Consider the following 19357-nt stretch of genomic DNA (forward strand, 5'->3'; position numbering starts at 1 on the left):
AGCGCCACAGCATACCAATGCAATCGACTGTACTTTGAAGAATTGTGTTTTCTTAGGAAATAAACTTCAGTGGCTTTATGACCGGAATTGTCTTAATGCCTGTATGATATGCAATGCTCTAGCATTTTGTGAAGTTGAAACAGTGACTTTTATTAACTTCTCAGGGTAAGAGTTATAACAGACCATCCCAAAATGAATGAAAGTGTCAGTCCTGCGTGCAATACTTTGTAATAGACATTTCCCTTGCAAGTCGCTCTGATACTACCCACCATGCTCGTATTTACTCATCAGATGACTCTCTCGCACGAGTACGAACCCGAGCCAATTCAATCTCAAAGGCCTTATTCTTAGCATCTTCATGTGAATCTGACGAACCAGCACAAGACTCCAAGTCAAAGTCTCGCGATGAATGTGATAAACGTCTGATAGGTCGACTGGGCGGCGAGATACCCGATTGATCTTGCGTGAGTCTCGCTGCTTCGGGTTTCTGGATAGAGTCGGTAGTGTAGCGACTGCTTTGGCTTGTTACTTTTCCTCGGATGCTGTTGAATGCGCGTGAGTTGGCGGCGAGGTTGAAGTATGGTCGTAGTGAAGGGAGACAGGCGATGACTAGACCGAGATATAGGTCCAAGGTATTCCAAAAGTCTACCGTTATGTTAGTGTATTCTTGAGTGAGTTTGGGTGAGATACTTACGGGCTTCTACGATGGAGACCTTGCGGTTAGCGCCGATGATGAAGAGTTCGTGGAAGCGGACAATGCTGATGACCATGTTGATAATGCCGAGAAGGAAGGTCAAGTAGACGCCAACCCGCAGCCATCCTTTGATCATGAGATCAGGCACGATGAGCCAAGGTAGAATGAAGACTATCATGGTTAGTATTGATCATGGCATCATCGCAAAATGCTTACTAAAAACATCGCCAGCAAAATGTAGAGCCCAAGAAGTCTTCAAGAACATCATTGCAGCATTGCGTGGACACTTATTATCAGGTTCCAATGACCTATCCAAGTTAGCAACTTGCTCATTTTACTGGCATCGATGACTCACCAAAGTCGAGTGACCGGGATACAGACGCAAAATGGCAGAACCATAGTGACGATATACGAAAGCGCAACATAGAGAGCAGTCGCCCACAGAAACATTCTCCTCTTATGCATATGAACAGGAATGACCTGGCGGTAGACAGCAAGCAGAGCAGCTTTGCAGAGATAAAACGCCGTGAAGAATGGCAGAGCACAGATCCAAAGCAACTACAATCTGTCAGTCCATCACCTGAAGCTCAGTAATCATGCCATACCTTGAGGACGAACTCTTTATCCTCGCGAGTTCCCTCCCAGTCCTTCAGAGAGCTGTCGACCCATGGCTCCATGACGCCCAAGTGTACATACGTGACGCAGAAGGACGCCACGGTAATACCAGCTGCCCATGCTAGAATCATCCATATGTCGCTGTCCATGATCCTTCGTTTTTGGATGATGAGGCGGAGGTAGATTCGTGCGATGATGACGATTGTCGATAAGGCTATGAGTGTCCATTCTGTGATCTGTACCTGTTAGATAACGCCTGAGATTGTAATTATAATACTGACCAGAAGGGTTGACGGTCCTATCGCCATGGCTGCGGTGTTATTGCGTCCAGATCTTGTGTGAAACCCTCGTCGTAAAAGTGTTGCTTGATACTGTACTCACGTACGAGTGACGCTATATGTGAGACATGAGAAGAAACAAACCAGCAAATGCATCAGCCCACGAATGTGATGACACCCTCTCTAAATACTATCCTCGCTCTTTCGCGAGCAAAATAAAGTTTGCCTTCCGTTTTCATAAGCGCTCCGGAATCTCTTAGCGGACGGGACGTGGCGCATTCCGTATGCAGGGGCTAGACGGGAATCTGAACAACCACAAAGCTAAAATAACTGGGTAGTGAGACCACAAGAGTCGAGCCTGTTGTTGGTGATGGACGTTGCTGGTATGTTATGTAAAGTCAGTTGGGTTGGCGATTTAGTGCTTGCGTAGATGATGAAAACCTCATAACGCTTAGATATGCTCGCTTCGTTGGTGAGGCTACGAAAGGAGAGAAAGGTTGCGGTAACACGTGGCAAAGCCATCATTGAGGAAACGGATTATTGGGAGTGATGATGAGGTTGAAAGTCGTATGCCTTGGCGAGGGGATTGCCAGATTGAGCAAGTTGAGGGATGTCTGGACCGAGATGGCTTCAACTGAGGGTTTAACGGTGTCTGTTATAGATCTCCTATACTAAAGTGGTAAGTTTCTGAGGATGCCATTTGGCCTAGCACCCGTTCCAGCATTCGAATACATGATTAGTAAATATCTCCTCGCGCTTATGTAGATCCAACATCAGGGCCTGCTATCGGGTGAGTACAGTCGGGTGCACCAGCGTCGTTCAACGCCCGGCTGTTATACCCGACATCCATTCTTATGAGTCTCCATCTACTCATGACATTCTGCTCCGCATTAACCACCGAATTTCTCCCAAGATCAGAACCTTGCGCTCCATACCTCACGCAAGCTACCAGTCCCTGAGGCAAAAGCCGTTGGTCCGAGGCATGCAACAAGAGTAAAGACGTTGGTACATGACCATCGTATGCGTCATCTCGCACCAAGCATTCAACGGATCTACGGCAGCAGCGTCGTGGACAATGGTGCTTTTGTCAACGCCCACTGTCAGCGGCGCCGACGAAAATGTCGCTGATCTGCAGACTCGCCGATCGACCAACTCTCTTCGAAAAGAGCTGCATTTCGCCAAGACTCCAAACGTCGCCTGTCCCAGGTTGTTCGATCATGACAAGGCGAGTTCAATTGCACTGTGATAAGAATGAGAGGGTCAAAAGAGTTTTCAATCCAACACGCAAGGGCCAAGGACACGAAATAACAAATACAAACAATATATCCAGTGCCCTTGTTCAATTGCACAACGGTGTCAATCGACGGTGAGCTGTCTCTCCACGTCTTGAGAGGGCCAAGGATGACCTCATAGTATCGACCGTCGAGGTAATGCTACTATGTAACGTTTAACCGTAGCTCTTTAAAATTGTGAAATGGAGCATTATAGAGTCGCATTGGCAATTCACGCGGTGAGCAGGCATACCTGACATCGTCTTTGCTTAATTAAATTTATGGAGTAGCTTGGAAAATGATGCAACGTCGCGTAAAATCCTCCGCCGGAAATATCGTGCAAGCGAACGCATATTACACGATATATGCATATAGAGTAGTACGCCAGACCCAAAACATCACCAAAATGTTTCATGTAATGTTTTGAGTCAGTGAAATGTTTCAGTGGGGTAACCCTCAGATAATCTGAGTCGCCATGACTCTCTCTATCAGGGTCCGTCTGAGCGCAATCCGAGTCATGAGAGGGCCAAGCTGCCAAAGCGCTGTCATGAGTACTTTAAATATTTATTAGCGCAAAGAATCGTTTCCCCAGCTAATTGGACTGCTTACTGCATGATGCCAAATGTCACAATAGCGTCGAGACGGACTGACATCTCAGTGCCATACTGACGGGCCCAAGTCACTAATGACCAGGGTAGCCTGGTCACATGCTCACTGCCTGCAGCGGGATCTTCGTTCGTCACCGGGCATGTTACAGATCTACTTGAAACTAAAAGACACGCACGGAATTACGGATAATCACGACATTCGATGTCGCTGGATTGTCAGGCAAGAATGCGTCAATGCGGTGAGGCCAAAACAAAAAAGAAAAACGCAAAAAGAGATCTGATCAGGCTGATATGCAGGTCATTTCAATATTTCAGCAAGGATAAGTCTTGGCATTCAGTCTTTTCCAACCTGTTGGGCCTCAGAGCAATATCCCCAGTGGAGATTTCACTATTGATCGACGAAACAAAAGACCGCACAGAGCTTCTTCATCGTTACAAATCCTTACAAACCCTCAATCTTTAACCTCGGAACATTCGGTAAACCTGTCAGTGTCACCAAACCCCTGCTCCCATCAAAAGACCTCTCCACTACAACCACATGGCATATTGTGATCGGCAGTTATGCCAACCAGGCCGCACCGACACTCACGCTCGCCCGCAACACGCTGCGGCAGTTTGACGCCTCGGTCTGGTTGGCTGCAGCACCGCGCAGTAGAACAACGATCAGCGGTAATCTTCAGGTCCAGGGTATCATTGCCTCCGCAGATCAGGCCCGAGCGATTACAGCTTGAGGAAAGAGATTCACGATTAGATCATCGGTCTGCAGGCCATTGGATGTGCAATTATAAGCTCAAGCTCGTCGATCTCTTACAGGTGTGAGACGGAGTCTCTGAGAGCTGAACTATGAGCCCCTCCGTGAAGTGATATACTTAAATGCCCTTGGGGTCCCCCGGCGTGAGGGAAATATGTTTTTGATGACTCCAAACATATGTTACAGTTCGTCTTCGTCGACAGTGCACAATGTATATCCGTTGGGCTGACGAGAGTCATCTGACCATGGATACTCGCTCAATGCCAGCGGATAGTTCATCCCGCTCGGTAGAGATTCAAGCTATTCTCATTACCTTCTCCATTCTTTCTACGATCACCGTCGCATTGCGACTCTATGTGAGATACAAGGTTCTGCATTCTCTCGGCTGGGATGATAGAGTTATGGCTGCTGCCCAGGTCCTTACAATTGCAGCTGCGGTGGCTATTGGTCTAGGTGGGCTTCATCAACGTTGTTGTGGAGGTCAAGTGCTGACGTGCGTGTAGAGAATAAATATGGGCTTGGACATCATACTTGGGAGCAGTCGAAGGAGAATTACGTTGCTTACATGAAGGTCAGTTTCGCTTCGATATGTCCTCAACTCATGCTGACATTTGGTAGGCGTTTTATGCTTCCGTCATCGTATACAATGTCGCCATGTGTCTTGTCAAAATCGGAATCCTTCTTCAATACCGACGAGTCTTTGCCATACCGGTCTTACAGGCGTTAACATTCTACGGACTCGTCATCATGGTCGCATGGACCATCACGATCGCTTTCCTCAATACTCTCATTTGTGTACCCGTCGCCAAGTTCTGGAACTCAACCCTAGATGGCCATTGCACCGACCCTTTGACGGTCTGGTACGTCATGGCTGGCTTCAACCTCGTCTCAGATATCACTGTTTTCTGCATGCCGTTACCAGTCATCGGAAGCTTGAACCTTCCGAAGAAACAAAAGATTATGCTGTTGGCCATCTTCAGCATTGGCTTCCTGTAAGTAGCTCAATCGTTTCTACCACGCTGTTGCTAGCAGCTAACATCACCAGGACTTGCATCATCTCAATTATTCGCATTCGAACACTCAAGACAGCTGCTTCAACAAAAGATCCCAACTGGGATAACGTCGACGCCGCGATATGGTCATTCCTCGAAGTCACCCTGGCTATTATTTCCTCATGCCTACCTACCCTCCGACCACTATTCTCCAAGATCATGCCCAGGCTCTTTGCGTCCTCATTCGGCCGAAGCAGCAACCGTGTATCACAGTACGGCTATACTCGAACACGCAGCAGTCAAAATCTGCGTAGTATGTCTCGAAGGCGAACTCAAGAGATCAGCCATGACTCAATGGAGGATACATCCACCTTGCGAAAAGATGAAGTACCTCTTCCATCAATTACCAAACACTACCGAACATACCCTGGTGTCAGTGTTAGTATTAAGGCTGAGCAGGGACAGAACGGTGGTGAGGCAACGTTGCAGAGTCCAATTAAGCCAAGCTCGCCGAGTCGGGGTATCAAAGCCACTACTGTCGTCACACAAGAAATCGTGGTGGAGAGACGCCCAGACGATGAATGGAGCCACGGCAGACCTAGTGACAGCGATGCAACTCTCTGAGAATGACATCTGTCCATAATCCACAAAACAGAGAAATGCCATTCCACCGCTTACTTATGAGACATGCATATTAACTATTACCTCTCCCTTTAATGTAATCTTAATACAAAACCCTTTTTTATTTATTTTTAGCCCTTCACCGTATGTTCTAGACCATCGAAGCTTACCCCAAACTCTGTAGTTCCCCCCGGATTGAGGAAAGGCGGAAGCCTCGGGCCCTCGGCACGGGTTAGTTCAGGTCGACGGTTCGGGAATAGTTACGAGAGATCTAGTCTCTGGTCTATTCTCGTCACAAGATGGCTCGATACGAACCGATAATTGCCCGTATAGGCTTTAGCAGAACGCCACAAGTCTATGCCGGCTCGTATTCAACTTTAATCGCTATTCACCGCAATGCCCAAACGTTTTGCCATTTTGTATAAATAGCGGCTTTTGATCAACTTATTCTCAATCATCACTCTCAAGCACTTTCTCTCTCATCTACAAGACTCTCTCCTCTTAAAGTACATCTTCTCACTCTTCAAAATGAAGTTCAGCATCCTCACTGCCCTTACCGCCATTGTTGGCAGCGCTGCCGCCGCTAACCAGGCTGTCGTCAAGAACGACTGCTCTGGTACCATCTATGTTCAGTCTTGGCCTTACAACGGCGGTGCTCCTGGACCTCTTGTGACCCTCAAGCCCGGTCAGAAGTTCTCTGAGAACCTCCGCTCTACTGGATCTGTACGTTGAATTCGTGTCTGCTTTCATTACTGAACTCTTTTGTACTAACAATTGTTCTAGACCGTCAAGATTGCCACCACCAAGACTCTCAGCAACCCTCTCTTCTTTGGCTACTCCTCCACCTCCAAGCCCAACTACGTTTACTACGAGTTCAGCACGTAAGTCCAATCCTTGCTCATTATGTCAATGCCATACTGACGTATCTAGTCAATGGGGTAACCCCTTCGCCAACAAGCACAACATCCTCACCACTGGTAAGGGATGCAAGCAGTTTGACTGCGCTGCTGGCGATGCTTCTTGCTACAGCACTCCTAGCATGAAGAAGGTCTATGGCTGCCCTCAGCCTGCTACCATCACTGCCACCATCTGCGCCAAATAGAGGACACACTAGACAGGTCTTCTGAGCCCTTTGAACGAAGGGCTGAGCGATTGGAGGGAACAAGAATAGAGAGAAATGTATAGATCTTATGAATTGAGGTAGTAATGCATATTTAATAACGGAAACTCTCAGCGTTAAATGAAATTGGTATTCGCGGGTCAAATGCAATGGCGATTTCTATGAATCAAGGAATGATTAGTAGACGCAAGGGTAAGATGATAATCACGTAACTGGGATGTTTCTCAGGCGCCTTACAATGGTCAATTTACTTCAAGCATATTTCCTATGATATCTATCCCATGCTTCTGATAGAATAATTGCAATGCACTTGATCAATGTTTCTTAACCTAGAAACTTGTTTTCTCAGGTAAATTTCAGAGTCCATCTGTCTCACGGAAACCAGCTTCAGCCTGAAAAGATTCACCATCCAAAGCCATTCGACTTGAGTTCGTTTGCTACCTGTTCAGCCACCAACTGATTGATAGCAATTCCAGGATGATAATCATTAAACCACAGCTATCGCAGCATCAGTATAAAATACCTTCACTTGAGGGAGGCTACTCACGCATGACTTCCCATCGCTGTTGTAGCAAGTCGCATCAGGTGCACCATAAGCCGTGGGGTTGTTGATAGCCTTCTTGAAAGAAATGGATGTATCAACGAGAAGTGTCTTGGCACCAGAGTTGGCTTTCTTGAATGCGCTGAGCTTTGAGGCCAACTTGCTATTGTAGAGCTTAATCGACTTGACGAGAAGAGCGTTCGAGTCGGCGCCTTGTTGGATCATCAATGGTGTCAACTCAGTTGCTGCACGTCATTAGCATAAAAGCCCCAGTGATGTAGTCCTCCTGACTTACGTGGAACGCTGAGTAGAACAAACTTGCGCAGCCCAGCTTTATACAGAATCTGTAGTAACTCAAAATACCTCGTAGTAGCCTTCTCAACCACCGCGTCTGCATCCTGCACATAAAAAGAATTGCCAACGTCATTGACGCCGATCCAAACTCCTGCAATGGTGTTCTTTGCTGTCCAAGAAGTACCATCTGGGTGCTTGCCCACAGAGTTAGAGAACTGGTTGACTTGGTCTACAAAACTCAACACAGTGCTTGCATAGGGCTTGACGATGTTAGCATCGACTGTAGCGCCTCCGTACGCAAAGTTGTATGATAGAACAAGTGAATTGTTTTGCTCTTTGACAATGTCGCCGACCCAATTTGCTCCACCGGCTGCTGTCCATCCAGGGAATGGTGGGTTGCCGAGGGGGTTGGAGGCAGAGGGTTTCGCGCCGTTGGGGTCAAAGCCTGTCTGGGAGTATGAGTCGCCACTAAGAGATGTCAATTCTTAGGCTGAAGCTGCAGTATAAAAGTACTGACAAAGTGAAGAGATAACTGATGCTTGACGCTGCGTGGACTGCAGCGCTCTGAACCAAGACGCTACCCATGGCAGCAACAAGAAATTTCGACAGCATGGTAAGAGACTGAATGAAAAAGGCTAAAATTCGAATCACCCGCCAAGACAATTTACTCAGTCTTGCCAGTTTCACATAGCGAACAACGAACTACTTATATCTCCTCAAATCCACGTTTCAGATCCTAGACTCAACTTTGTTCTCTCATCCCACAAATCACAAGCTGCTCTTGTGACCAAGGAATGTCGACGGAAGATCTTGTTTAAGCATAATGTCTGGAAAAGGATAGACGGAGGTGGTCCGAGGCGGGGTATAACATATTTGGACAAGGAGATCGCAGGAAATGCCATGATTGCGGCATGCAGATCATACATTGAAGCTTTCGGTCGGGAGTTGTAATTGGTACGGAAGAATAATTTCCGTGGACAGATCTGTGTGATCCCGTCGGTCCGGTCTTGATATCGCTTAGCTTGTTAGTCTGCATGACATACTATATACCGTATTGTATAGAAGCTCGTGGAGAGGAGAGCAATTATAGTAATGCCAGAAGGTTTGCAGCTTCCATGGTGCATTATTTGTACATAAGCTTTGGAGATGAACAAGTTGATCTGCAGGACAACAAGGATGAATTGCTGGGATCTCCAGTTAATGAATCCAAGTTAATTGCTTTACTGGGTAACAATGTCACATATTCTTATCTGGGAAATCAAATCCTCTTCTTTGTCTAGTCATAAAGTAAGGCAATTCTTTAGCACTGCAAGTTATGTCAAAATATTGTGGCACGTTATTGGTATGTCGATCAAGGCCATTTTAGCTGCTTGATGCAGGGTAGCTAGCTGTCTCCAAGCTATTGCTGAATTATCCCTGTACGAAAAAGGTATCTGTCTGGGATCTTTAGAGGACAGCTGCTCCAATCGTGCGATACTCACTCTGATAAGAGATGTATTCTAGCTTCCCTCTAAACACATTTATGGCAGCTGGTAAAGAACGTGCTGCTCCATGTTGCAACTGCATAGATGTTGACAAAAAAAACTGAACATCAGCTGTGCTTGTCTTGGTGTCAATATGTTAGTGCTTTCTTTCATCCTCAAGCGAGCCTGGGCACTTTTGAACAAACCAAGCAGGGATCTCGACCCAGATGCGGGGGACTTGATGCAACCAACCAATAACCACGCTTAAATTACCAACATTTCGTCTGCCGAAAAGCCGTGATTTATGGAGTCAAACCCATCGACAAATAAAAAGCTCAGCAATGCTGTTTACCACGTGGAAGCGGCTATTGGCTTTATCGCATTAACAACAACTCAACCCGAGGCTTTAAGCTGAATCCGTTATCGTCGGCCGTAGAAGCTTATCTTAGCTTGCTTATCACGTTTCATCGTAATCAGCCTTGATTGGGCAGGGTTGCAGATTCACAGGGGCAATGGTGAAGCTAAACTTGTTACTGCCACCGGCGAGAGCCGTCAGATCCGATTGTTGTTAATATTCTTGGAGGTTGCGATGATTTGAGATGACGATCCGGCAGCTGAGTTCCGAGCACATGGGGAGGTCCGCGATGATAGGAATTATATATATACCAACGTTGCATTTGACCTCAAACAGGAATGACAGGTGTAGATTCTTTACTGCTCTCAAAAGTCTCTCTTTTGCAGCCGCCTCACTAGGTTCATCATGAAGTCCCTTGCTGCCCCCAGCCTCCTGGCCGCGCTCCTCACGACACCCGCTCTCTCCAAGCCCGTCGTCGATGAGAAGTATCCCTACAAGGGCCCAGCAGTCCCCGTCGGCGATTGGGTCGATCCCACCGTCAACGGCAATGGAAAAGGATTCCCTCGTCTCGTTGAACCTCCAGCCGTGAAGCCTGGTTCTTCAAACCCCAGCAACAATGTCAATGTTATTTCGACGTCGTATACCCCTGGTGGTATCAACATTCACTACCAGACGCCTTTTGGACTTGGTGCTGCGCCGGTGGTTCATTGGGGAACGAGCAAGTCTGAGTTGAAGAATAAAGCTACTGGTTCGACTACTACGTAAGTTCCCGCTTCTTGGCATTTACCCGATTCGTCTGCGCGTTGAGTTGTCATTGGCTTACGATTTCTAGCTATGACCGCACGCCTCCTTGTTCTGCTGTCAAGGCTGTTACGCAGTGTAATCAGTTCTTCCATGATGTTCAAATCAGTGATCTCAAGCCTGGCACGACTTACTACTATCAGATCCCCGCTGCTAACGGCACCACCAAATCTGATGTCCTTAGCTTCACTACCGCTCGCGAAGCAGGTGACAAGTCAGAGTTCACCATCGCTGTTCTCAACGACATGGGCTATACTAACGCCGCTGGTACTTACAAGTATCTCAACAAGGCAGTTTCCGACGGCGCTGCGTTTGCATGGCACGGTGGTGATCTGAGTTATGCTGATGATTGGTTCTCCGGCATTCTGCCCTGCGAGGATGACTGGCCTGTTTGCTACAATGGATCTTCAACTGAGCTTCCCGGCGGCGGTCCTATTCCCGATGACTACAAGACTCCTCTTCCCAAGGGCGAAGTGGCTAACCAGGGAAGTCCCCGCGGTGGCGACATGAGCGTTCTGTACGAGTCGAACTGGGATCTTTGGCAGCAGTGGCTCAACAGCATCACCCTCAAGGTCCCTTACATGGTTGTCCCCGGTAACCACGAAGCCACCTGCGCTGAGTTCGATGGCGGCAACAACACGCTCTCTGCCTATCTCGACAACGACAAGAGCAACGCAACCCAGGCTAACATGACGCTGAACTACTACTCCTGCCCCCCCTCGCAGCGCAACTTCACCGCTTTCCAGAACCGCTTCCACATGGCAGGCGACAAGTCCGGCGGTGTTGGAAACTTCTGGTACTCTTTTGACTACGGTCTAGCCCACTTTGTGTCTATCAACACAGAGACAGATTACGCCAACAGTCCTGAGAAGCCGTTTGCTGCGGATCTCAAGGGCGATGAGACGCATCCCTTGGCTAATGAGACTTATGTCACTGATTCTGGCCCCTTTGGCGCTGTGCATGGTTCTTATAATGATACCAAGAACTATGAGCAGTATCAGTGGTTGACCAAGGATCTTGAGAGCGTTGATCGATGCAAGACTCCTTGGGTTATTGTCATGGGCCACCGTCCTATGTACAGTTCGGAGGTTGCCAAATACCAGGTTAACATCCGCGCTGCGTTTGAGGATCTGATGCTGAAGAACAATGTCGACGTCTACATTGCTGGGTGAGTCATATCTTAGCCAACCTCCTCACAACACATATACTAATGTTAAACAGTCACATTCACTGGTATGAGCGTCTTCAGCCCATGGGCCACAACGGCACCCTCGACTCTGGCTCCATCATTAACAACAACACGTACAAGACCAACCCCGGCAAGTCAATGGTCCATCTCGTCAACGGAGCCGCAGGCAACCTCGAGAGCCACAGCGTCCTCGACGGCGAGCCTCGTCTCAACATGACCATGTTCCTTGACCAGACTCACTTTGGTTTCGCCAAGTTGACTGTTCACAACGAGAGTGCGCTCTCTTGGCACTTTATCCACGGTGACGGTGGTGTTGTTGGTGATGAGCTTACTGTCTTGAAGGAGAGTGCTTCCAAGTGCTCTGCTTCTGGAAACTCTTCTTCGCCTGGAGGTGCTAGTGGCACAAAGGCCCCGGTTGCTACCCCTACTAGTGCTGGTACCAAGACATTCGTCTCTGGGGTTCTTGGCCTTCTCGCTCTCGCTCTGGCTTTGTAAAAAAAGGTATAGATAGCATCTTCGTTGTTAGACATTCTTCCCGAGAGGGCTTGTGATACATAATCACAAAATTGAGTCGATTTTTAATCTCATTTAGGTCAGTCATATGGCCTCGAACATTGTGCTACGTGAACAAGTCCTGGACTGATAAGAAGAGACTGATAAGGCGCAGCATGACTTAGGCCTTTGCGCAGACTCACCAATTTTCGCTAGGTAGATGATAATATGACATAGGTCTTCGCGCACATTGCAGTATTTATCCGAACTCAGACATTTTATATCATTGGCACGTAGCCCATGCTTTCCTTTTATACCAACCATCCCTCGCCAGCTGTCAATCCCTCTTTCATCACAGCCCAACCACTTTTGGCATAAAGAGCAACGCCGCATACGTCAGATCCTCTGTGCAACAACGGGATGCGACGAGATATTCCCCAATGAGGAACACAAAAGGGTCAAAATGACGTAGATAGTGCCGGATCAGCTCGGCAGATATCGAGCTAAAATGATCTTGGCAACTTGTAAGGGCAAGATTTTCGCTTACGCCTTGTTAGCTGAGAGCTGATGTCTCACCTTGGGCGGATCGATGATGCCCGTGTGACTTGAAAACGAATAATATTTTATGACTGCGTCTCAATAATTTCTCAAATATTGGACTCAGACTTTCTATACCTTCTTGTGCAAGCCTTCATCACAAATCAACTAATTCCTTATACTACCTTTTATCGTGAAAACTACCGACTTTAGCATGGTCATTATCGTTACTGGTGTAAGCGAGCCTATAGCAGCGATGCAGAAACGCAAGCTAATCTTATCGACAGGGTGCCGGGTTCCTCGGCTGCAATTTAATCCAGCTACTTCTCGAGAAGAACCACGAAGTCGTCGTGATTGATTCACTATGGACCGGATCTCAAAGCACCCTCGATAATTTCCGATCGGACAAGCGAGTGCGATACATCCAGTGCGTTTAGTTCACCCCGAAACCTTACTCAAATGCTGATATTTTACAGAGCCGATGTACGAGATCCGTTGCCATGGATAGACAACGTCGAACAAATCTACCATCTTGCGTGTCCTGCGAGTCCAGTACATTTCGAGTCTCAACCGATTGATATTTTGCAAACCTGCTTCAATGGTGCCTCGAATGTTTTGGACTATGCGTTGAAACACAACGCTAGAGTGCTGCTCGCTAGTACATCAGGTATGAGCTCTCACCAAGAAGCCTGGCTATGAGGCTAACTGATGGCATTGTAGAAGTCTACGGCGACGCACAAATCGCTTGCCAACGCGAAGACTACCGAGGCAACGTCAACTGCTTCGGCCCACGCGCCTGCTACGACGAAGGCAAGAGAGTCATGGAAGCCCTCGGATACGCCTATCAAGCCGAACACGGTCTCGAAGTTCGCATCGCACGAATCTTCAACGCCTACGGCCCCTTCATGGAGCCAGAAGACGGACGCGCAGTACCTAACTTTATCATGGCAGCTCTCAAGAGAGAACCAATCACGATATTCGGCGACGGACACGCCACGCGTTGCTTTCAACACGCTAACGATTGTGTTCGTGGTTTGGAGGCTCTGATGAATAGTGATTATCATGGACCGGTTAATATTGGCAGTGATCAAGAGATGGAAATTAGTGAGATTGCGGATATAATATCGAGAGTTGTGGCGGAGAAGACTGGGTATGAGGATCCTGTTAATGTGCAGTTACTGCCGAAGAGGGAGGATGATCCTATTAGAAGGAAGCCAGATACGAGTCTTGCTGAGAGGGTTTTGGGTTGGAAGCCTAGGGTTTCGCTGGAGGAGGGAGTAGCTTCGACGGTTGACTGGTTTATCCAGAGGGAGAACGGCATTTCGAGCAGGCTTTAGAAAAGCATGAGGCCTCTGTTTTATGACTAATGAAAGATTTGTGATTCTGTATGTCGCTTAATGATGTCTTGGCCGCTAGTTTTATACACCACTGTTTAAAGTGATGAAGGTTTCACTCTGCCCTATTTCTCAGCGTTGTATGACCACTAATTAAACATTCGAACGTTTGACAGAGTAGTATCGCATCCCGGACTCGTATTCAACCCAAACTTAATTCATACCCAACAATTCAGGATAGACTGTGAAGTATGGAGTGTGTGACATGCATGGCATGACATTCTTATTAGAACGGGGGTTGATCGGAACATCGGATCGGGTGCCTCCACTACTACCCTAGATTATCTGTCCCAGTTAACCCACCACAAATCAGCACTGAACAAACAATGAGTATTCAGAATAGCCATGACTCGCCTAGATAGCCATTTGCATAAACACAAGATAGAGCATTGAGCGTGGCTGTCGTAGTGGCCATCCATTCAAGCAAGCCACAATATAATTCGCGTCAGCTTCACTCATCGCACGGCCATAAGGCTTATCCCCCAGCCCAACATCCCCATCCCATCCCATCCCACCGAGACCCGAAACACCGGAACGATCGGATATTCGCCGAGTCAGCGCCAACCGCCCTTCGCAAATGCCGAACATAATCTCACCACCAAAAGCCAACGCTACAGAATTGCCGTGATCTGTGCGCTTTAGACTTTGAGGCTATGTAACCCCGGACCTATGCCCTCTCACTGGTGGAAATTCGAAACATGGGGCGTTCAAAGGGCTAATTAAACTCTATAACGCTGACGCGCTCTCCCTTCTAGAAAGTGTCCTTTTAGCTTCTAATCAAACTTAATTCACCAAAAAGGGTCGGCGGCACTGCGTTAACGGAGGGCGATATTTAAACCGCTGCATCGCGCTATTTTCTTCTGTATTTTGGCTCATCAACCTCCAACGGTCTTTCATTCTTTAATTCCTGTTTTTGCAAATATCTACACTCCTTTATTAAACAACGTCACTCATTTTTATCTTCTAATCATGCGCGTTACCACCCTCCTAGGCCTGAGCGCCTACGCCGTCGCAGAGGCGACCTGTTCGCGCAACATCATTTACTACGATCAATGGCACACCAAGGATCTGCCCCCCAAGGACGTCACCCACAGCGTCACCCACGTCATGATGTCCTTTGCCAACTCGTCGCTCTTCACCACTGAGCCTGCTGGCAAGTATGAGCCGTTCCAGCCTCTTACGGAGGTCCGCGCTCTGTTTGATCACGACATCAAGGTTTGTCTTGCTGTCGGTGGTTGGGGCGACAATGCTGGTTTCGATGCGGCCCTCAAGACCGACAAGAGCCGTCAAACATTCGCTCGTGGCGTTGCTTCTACTCTTGATAGACTCGGTTTCGACTGTGTTGGTATGTACAACTGCATATGGATTTAATGGGAGCATTAGCTAATGGACTTAGATATCGACATGGAGTACCCTGGTGGTAACGGCGCCGACTACAAGCAGGTCGTCAACTCCAAGAAGACCTACGAGATCAAGGCCTTCCCCAAGCTCCTCAAGGAGATCAAGAAGTTTATCGGCTCCAAGGAGCTCTCCATCGCTACCCCCGGTCTTGAGCGTGACATGATCGCCTACATCCCCAGCGAGACCCCTCTCATCGAGCAGTCCGTCGACTTTGTCAACGTAAGCACCACTCCTCCAGCCTTATGAAAACTACCCACTAACCATTTTAGGTCATGACCTACGATCTCATGAACCGTCGTGATCACTACACCACTCACCACACCTCGGTCCAGGGTGCCGCCCGTGCTATCGACAAGTATCTCTCCCTCGGCTTCCCCGCTCACAAGCTCGTTCTCGGCATCCCCTTCTACGCCAAGTATTTCACCACCAAGAAGGGCTACAAGTGCACCCACCCCATCGGCTGCCCCACGGAGCTTCTCGAGAACCCCGATGGTAGCGACACTGGAAAGTCTGGCTCCATGACTTTCGAGGCTGCCAACTTTGTCTCTGCCCCTACCAACCTGACTGCTACTCCTGATGCTACCTGCGGTGCTGGCACTTTCTTCAAGTGCGCCACCGGATCTTGCTGTGCCGCTTCCGGCTGGTGGTATGTATCTTCTTGATCTTAACGAGACATAAGCTAACGAGTAACAGTGGTGACACCGCTGCCCACTGCGGTGCTGGGTGCCAGTCTGCCTACGGCAAGTGTGACGGTACTGATATCTCTGCTTCATTCCACGAGGCTCTCGAGAAGGGCAAGACTGACACGGTCAACGGAGGCCAGTGGTACTGGGATGGTCCCAACCGCATCTTCTGGTCTTGGGACACTCCCGAGCTCATCACTGAGAAGATCAACCTTCTTGCCAAGACCCGCGGTATCAAGAGTGTCATGGCCTGGGCTCTTGCTCTTGACAGCCATGACTGGAGCCACCTTAAGGCTATGCAGCAGGGCTTTGACCGTGTCAACGCTTAGGTGCCTGGTAGCTGGCTCTGTCGGGGCCGAATTATAGACTCATAGAATAATAGCTGGGGGGTGAGGTCAAGAGATTTGTTTTGTACTGCAATAAATGAATCTTCCCTGGTGCACACTCTACTTACGCCTCATGTTATCATGGCATGTGATTATTTTGACAGCCGGATGAGAGTGAATCAATAGGCTGTCAATACATTACCCCTTCTACTGATCAGTTAGTGAGCTTGAGCCGGGATCTCTCGGATCAGACGTGGCTTAATCCGCAATCTCGAGACATTGTAGGGTCGGCTATATTACCAAATCAGTTGCTTACTCAATTGTGTACTTGGGTCGAATAGCATCCATTGGCGAGCCCTGCCTATGATGTGGAGCTATTCCTGTCATATCGTCAGCCCTAATCCATATTGGCGTTGAAGATGCAATAAATCTGACATTATGCTTATTCCAACAACATGGGTACATCCTCGTGAGCAATGCCTATTGCCAAGATGTTGTAATCCGACTTGTGCCGGAGCTAAGCATCTCTTGTTACTAGAGTATGTACCCAGAAGGAAGATGATTATATTACCAACAGTCTGAGGGACAAATACTCGACATGGCCGCTCCCTGATTGACATGCTGCTTTCTCCCATCAGCTATCTCGCAACCTCAACTCGTGGCCATGAGTTTCCCCAGGCTTGAAAAGCTTATCTTGGGTAATTGTGCTGGGTAGCTGGTATACTGCCCGGATTGACTTTGATGAGAGTGTTATTTTGAGTTGATAGTCCCCACAGCTGATGGCTCACGTCACGCGCCTCATTCGTGCCTTTGCTAGTGCATCAGCTTCAACATCGGTCAAAGGGTACTTCATGCCACCCGTTCTTATTGACAACCCACCCGAGGATTCAGAGATCGTGCAAACTGAACCATTTGGTTCAATAGTCCCTATTATGAAGTGGCAGTCTGAAGGCGATGTCATATCCCGGGTTAAGGCATCAGACTATGGTCTTGGAATGTCTATGTGGAGTAAAGATGTCGCTCATGCTCGAACCATGGCTGAGCAGTTGGAAGCGGGGAGTGTTTAGGTCAACACGCATTTCGAGGTCCCGACGAATGTTCTGTTTGGGGGACATAAGCACAGCAGTGTTGGCATGGATTGGGGAGAGGTCGGTCTCACGGGCTGGTGTAATCCTCGGGCTTACTGGATGAAGCATTCTGGGTGATGGAAATAGATATTATGAATGAGATCTATAGCTAAGTACACCATTGAACAAGATCCTGACAACTGACTGACAGTCCCACTACTCGTCCTTCATCACCATAACAACAACCTTTCCCTTAGTTCGACCCGACTCAACCTTCTCCCAGGCCTCTTCAAAGTCGTCCAGACCAACTACACTATCGATATGCGGCTTAAGTTGACCGGCCTCCAGAAGTTTAGTGATGATATCCAGATCTTTTCCGACCGGATCAATAACGAAGAAGAAACTGTTGACTTCCTTCTTGACATCTTCTGGACGATTCTGCTCTGGGGGAGCACAGACGCTGACAAGTGTTCCCCCCTCTTGAACTGCATACCACGCCTGAGACAGAGATGGCATGCCGATACAGTCGAAGACGAGGTCGAACTGTCGAGATGCAGGATCTTGGGCAACCCACTCTCCGATGCTCTGCTTCTTGTAATCGACGGTCTCAGTCGCACCAAGTTGTCGAACGAAATCAATGCTCTGTGTTCCAACAACTCCTGTGATAGTCTTGACCCCAGCGATGCGAGCGAGTTGTACAGCCCAGCTTCCAACTCCCCCAGCAGCGCCATTGATCAAAATCCGGATCTGGCCATTCTTCTCCCGCGTAGCCTCATCCCCCTTCAAAGCCTCCGGATCCAACCCTCCCCTAGTGAACAATCCCTGGTATGCAGTAAGTGCACTAATAGGACTCGCCGCAGTTTCAGCCCAAGTCAAGTTCTTAGGCCTAATGGCAAGCTCAGAGACTCGTGCAAGAACATACTCAGCACCTGCACCAGGACGGTTCGCTTCAATACGAGCGTAGACCTCGTCGCCTGACTTAAAGCCGCTGTTGTCTGGGGCTGAGACGACTGTTCCCGCGAGGTCTTGGCCAGGAATGGGGATCTTTTCGCCGATGAACTCGGGTGCCCAGAGGGCCCAGTCGAGTTCGCCCTTGCAGGGACAAGTAGCGTGGACTTTGACGAGGACGTCTTGAGGATGTGTTGGGGTTGGGACGGGTTGTTGGGATGAGAGGATGAGTTTGTGGGAGTGTTTGTCGGGCTGGAGAATAGCCTTCATTGTAGTTGGGAGATTAGAGGATGCCATTTTGTAGTGAGAATAGGGTGTTGTAAATTATGCTGCAATTTTGCAATGTTGTTTGTTGGAGATGATATGTGATGAGAAGTTTGAGAATAGCAGAACTGTATCAGCGACGCCGCAACACATAAATACTTTTGTATCTTACAAAAATTAATACTCAACATTACACTATCTCCGTCTGATTCCGGAAACTGTATCTCTTCCATCGTCATTCCCGGGGCCCGTCAGCGAAAAACGCCACTAAACGGTTTCCCGTGTATCGATTACCCGGATACCCGATGTCAGCCTGCATGTCAAGCGACACCAAAAACCTGGCCACGCAGCATCCGGTCCAATCATATGTCCTCAAATACTCCTCGGAGAAGCACTATCGCGTGTTTGTCAGCTCGCGCTCGGCTTGGTAATAACTTAAAACGCGAGGTTGATCAACGGAAGCCTGATGGTATACAGGATTGATTGATTGATACTTAAGTCTTATGACGCCTCAGCAAGACATATCAAGCCGCAGTTGTGTTGGAAGCTTGCCACTGGGCTTGATGTCATAAATCACGATGTGGACTGAGATAGTCCGTATGAGGTTATCCTGAAATTAACCTCTAATAAAGTGAGACTATTATGCACTAAC

General features: G+C 48.2%; 8 protein-coding genes across 8 annotated transcripts; 5 read left to right on the forward strand and 3 right to left on the reverse strand.

The window, feature by feature from the left end:
• Positions 1 to 280: 280 nt before the first annotated feature.
• J7337_005014 (uncharacterized protein) lies at positions 281 to 1617 on the reverse strand (the record flags this gene model as incomplete). Its single annotated transcript, XM_044822698.1, has 6 exons — positions 281 to 645; positions 695 to 865; positions 911 to 1002; positions 1050 to 1252; positions 1300 to 1545; positions 1591 to 1617. The coding sequence occupies 6 exons, from the start codon at positions 1615 to 1617 to the stop codon at positions 281 to 283; spliced, it is 1104 nt and encodes a 367-aa protein (XP_044681189.1).
• Positions 1618 to 4871: 3254 nt separating this feature from the next.
• Positions 4872 to 5833, forward strand: J7337_005015 (uncharacterized protein; the record flags this gene model as incomplete). The annotated part of the gene is made up of 2 exons (XM_044822699.1): positions 4872 to 5209; positions 5263 to 5833. The coding sequence occupies 2 exons, from the start codon at positions 4872 to 4874 to the stop codon at positions 5831 to 5833; spliced, it is 909 nt and encodes a 302-aa protein (XP_044681190.1).
• A 525-nt stretch (positions 5834 to 6358) lies between these two features.
• J7337_005016 (uncharacterized protein) lies at positions 6359 to 6932 on the forward strand (the record flags this gene model as incomplete). Its single annotated transcript, XM_044822700.1, has 3 exons — positions 6359 to 6553; positions 6614 to 6711; positions 6761 to 6932. 3 exons carry the CDS (start codon positions 6359 to 6361, stop codon positions 6930 to 6932), a joined length of 465 nt encoding a protein of 154 aa, XP_044681191.1.
• A 420-nt stretch (positions 6933 to 7352) lies between these two features.
• J7337_005017 (uncharacterized protein) lies at positions 7353 to 8397 on the reverse strand (the record flags this gene model as incomplete). Its single annotated transcript, XM_044822701.1, has 4 exons — positions 7353 to 7448; positions 7498 to 7736; positions 7787 to 8253; positions 8303 to 8397. 4 exons carry the CDS (start codon positions 8395 to 8397, stop codon positions 7353 to 7355), a joined length of 897 nt encoding a protein of 298 aa, XP_044681192.1.
• Positions 8398 to 10008: 1611 nt separating this feature from the next.
• Positions 10009 to 12088, forward strand: J7337_005018 (uncharacterized protein; the record flags this gene model as incomplete). The annotated part of the gene is made up of 3 exons (XM_044822702.1): positions 10009 to 10364; positions 10436 to 11572; positions 11626 to 12088. 3 exons carry the CDS (start codon positions 10009 to 10011, stop codon positions 12086 to 12088), a joined length of 1956 nt encoding a protein of 651 aa, XP_044681193.1.
• Positions 12089 to 12836: 748 nt separating this feature from the next.
• On the forward strand, positions 12837 to 13959 carry J7337_005019 (uncharacterized protein; the record flags this gene model as incomplete). Its single annotated transcript, XM_044822703.1, has 4 exons — positions 12837 to 12857; positions 12910 to 13049; positions 13099 to 13289; positions 13343 to 13959. The coding sequence occupies 4 exons, from the start codon at positions 12837 to 12839 to the stop codon at positions 13957 to 13959; spliced, it is 969 nt and encodes a 322-aa protein (XP_044681194.1).
• A 1026-nt stretch (positions 13960 to 14985) lies between these two features.
• J7337_005020 (uncharacterized protein) lies at positions 14986 to 16429 on the forward strand (the record flags this gene model as incomplete). Its single annotated transcript, XM_044822704.1, has 4 exons — positions 14986 to 15361; positions 15413 to 15636; positions 15687 to 16063; positions 16111 to 16429. The coding sequence occupies 4 exons, from the start codon at positions 14986 to 14988 to the stop codon at positions 16427 to 16429; spliced, it is 1296 nt and encodes a 431-aa protein (XP_044681195.1).
• Positions 16430 to 17709: 1280 nt separating this feature from the next.
• Positions 17710 to 18738, reverse strand: J7337_005021 (uncharacterized protein; the record flags this gene model as incomplete). The annotated part of the gene is made up of 1 exon (XM_044822705.1): positions 17710 to 18738. The coding sequence occupies one exon, from the start codon at positions 18736 to 18738 to the stop codon at positions 17710 to 17712; it is 1029 nt and encodes a 342-aa protein (XP_044681196.1).
• Between the last annotated feature and the right edge of the window lie 619 nt (positions 18739 to 19357).

Source organism: Fusarium musae, chromosome 4 (assembly GCF_019915245.1).
Source record: "Fusarium musae strain F31 chromosome 4, whole genome shotgun sequence".
NCBI classification, from domain to species: domain Eukaryota; kingdom Fungi; phylum Ascomycota; class Sordariomycetes; order Hypocreales; family Nectriaceae; genus Fusarium; species Fusarium musae.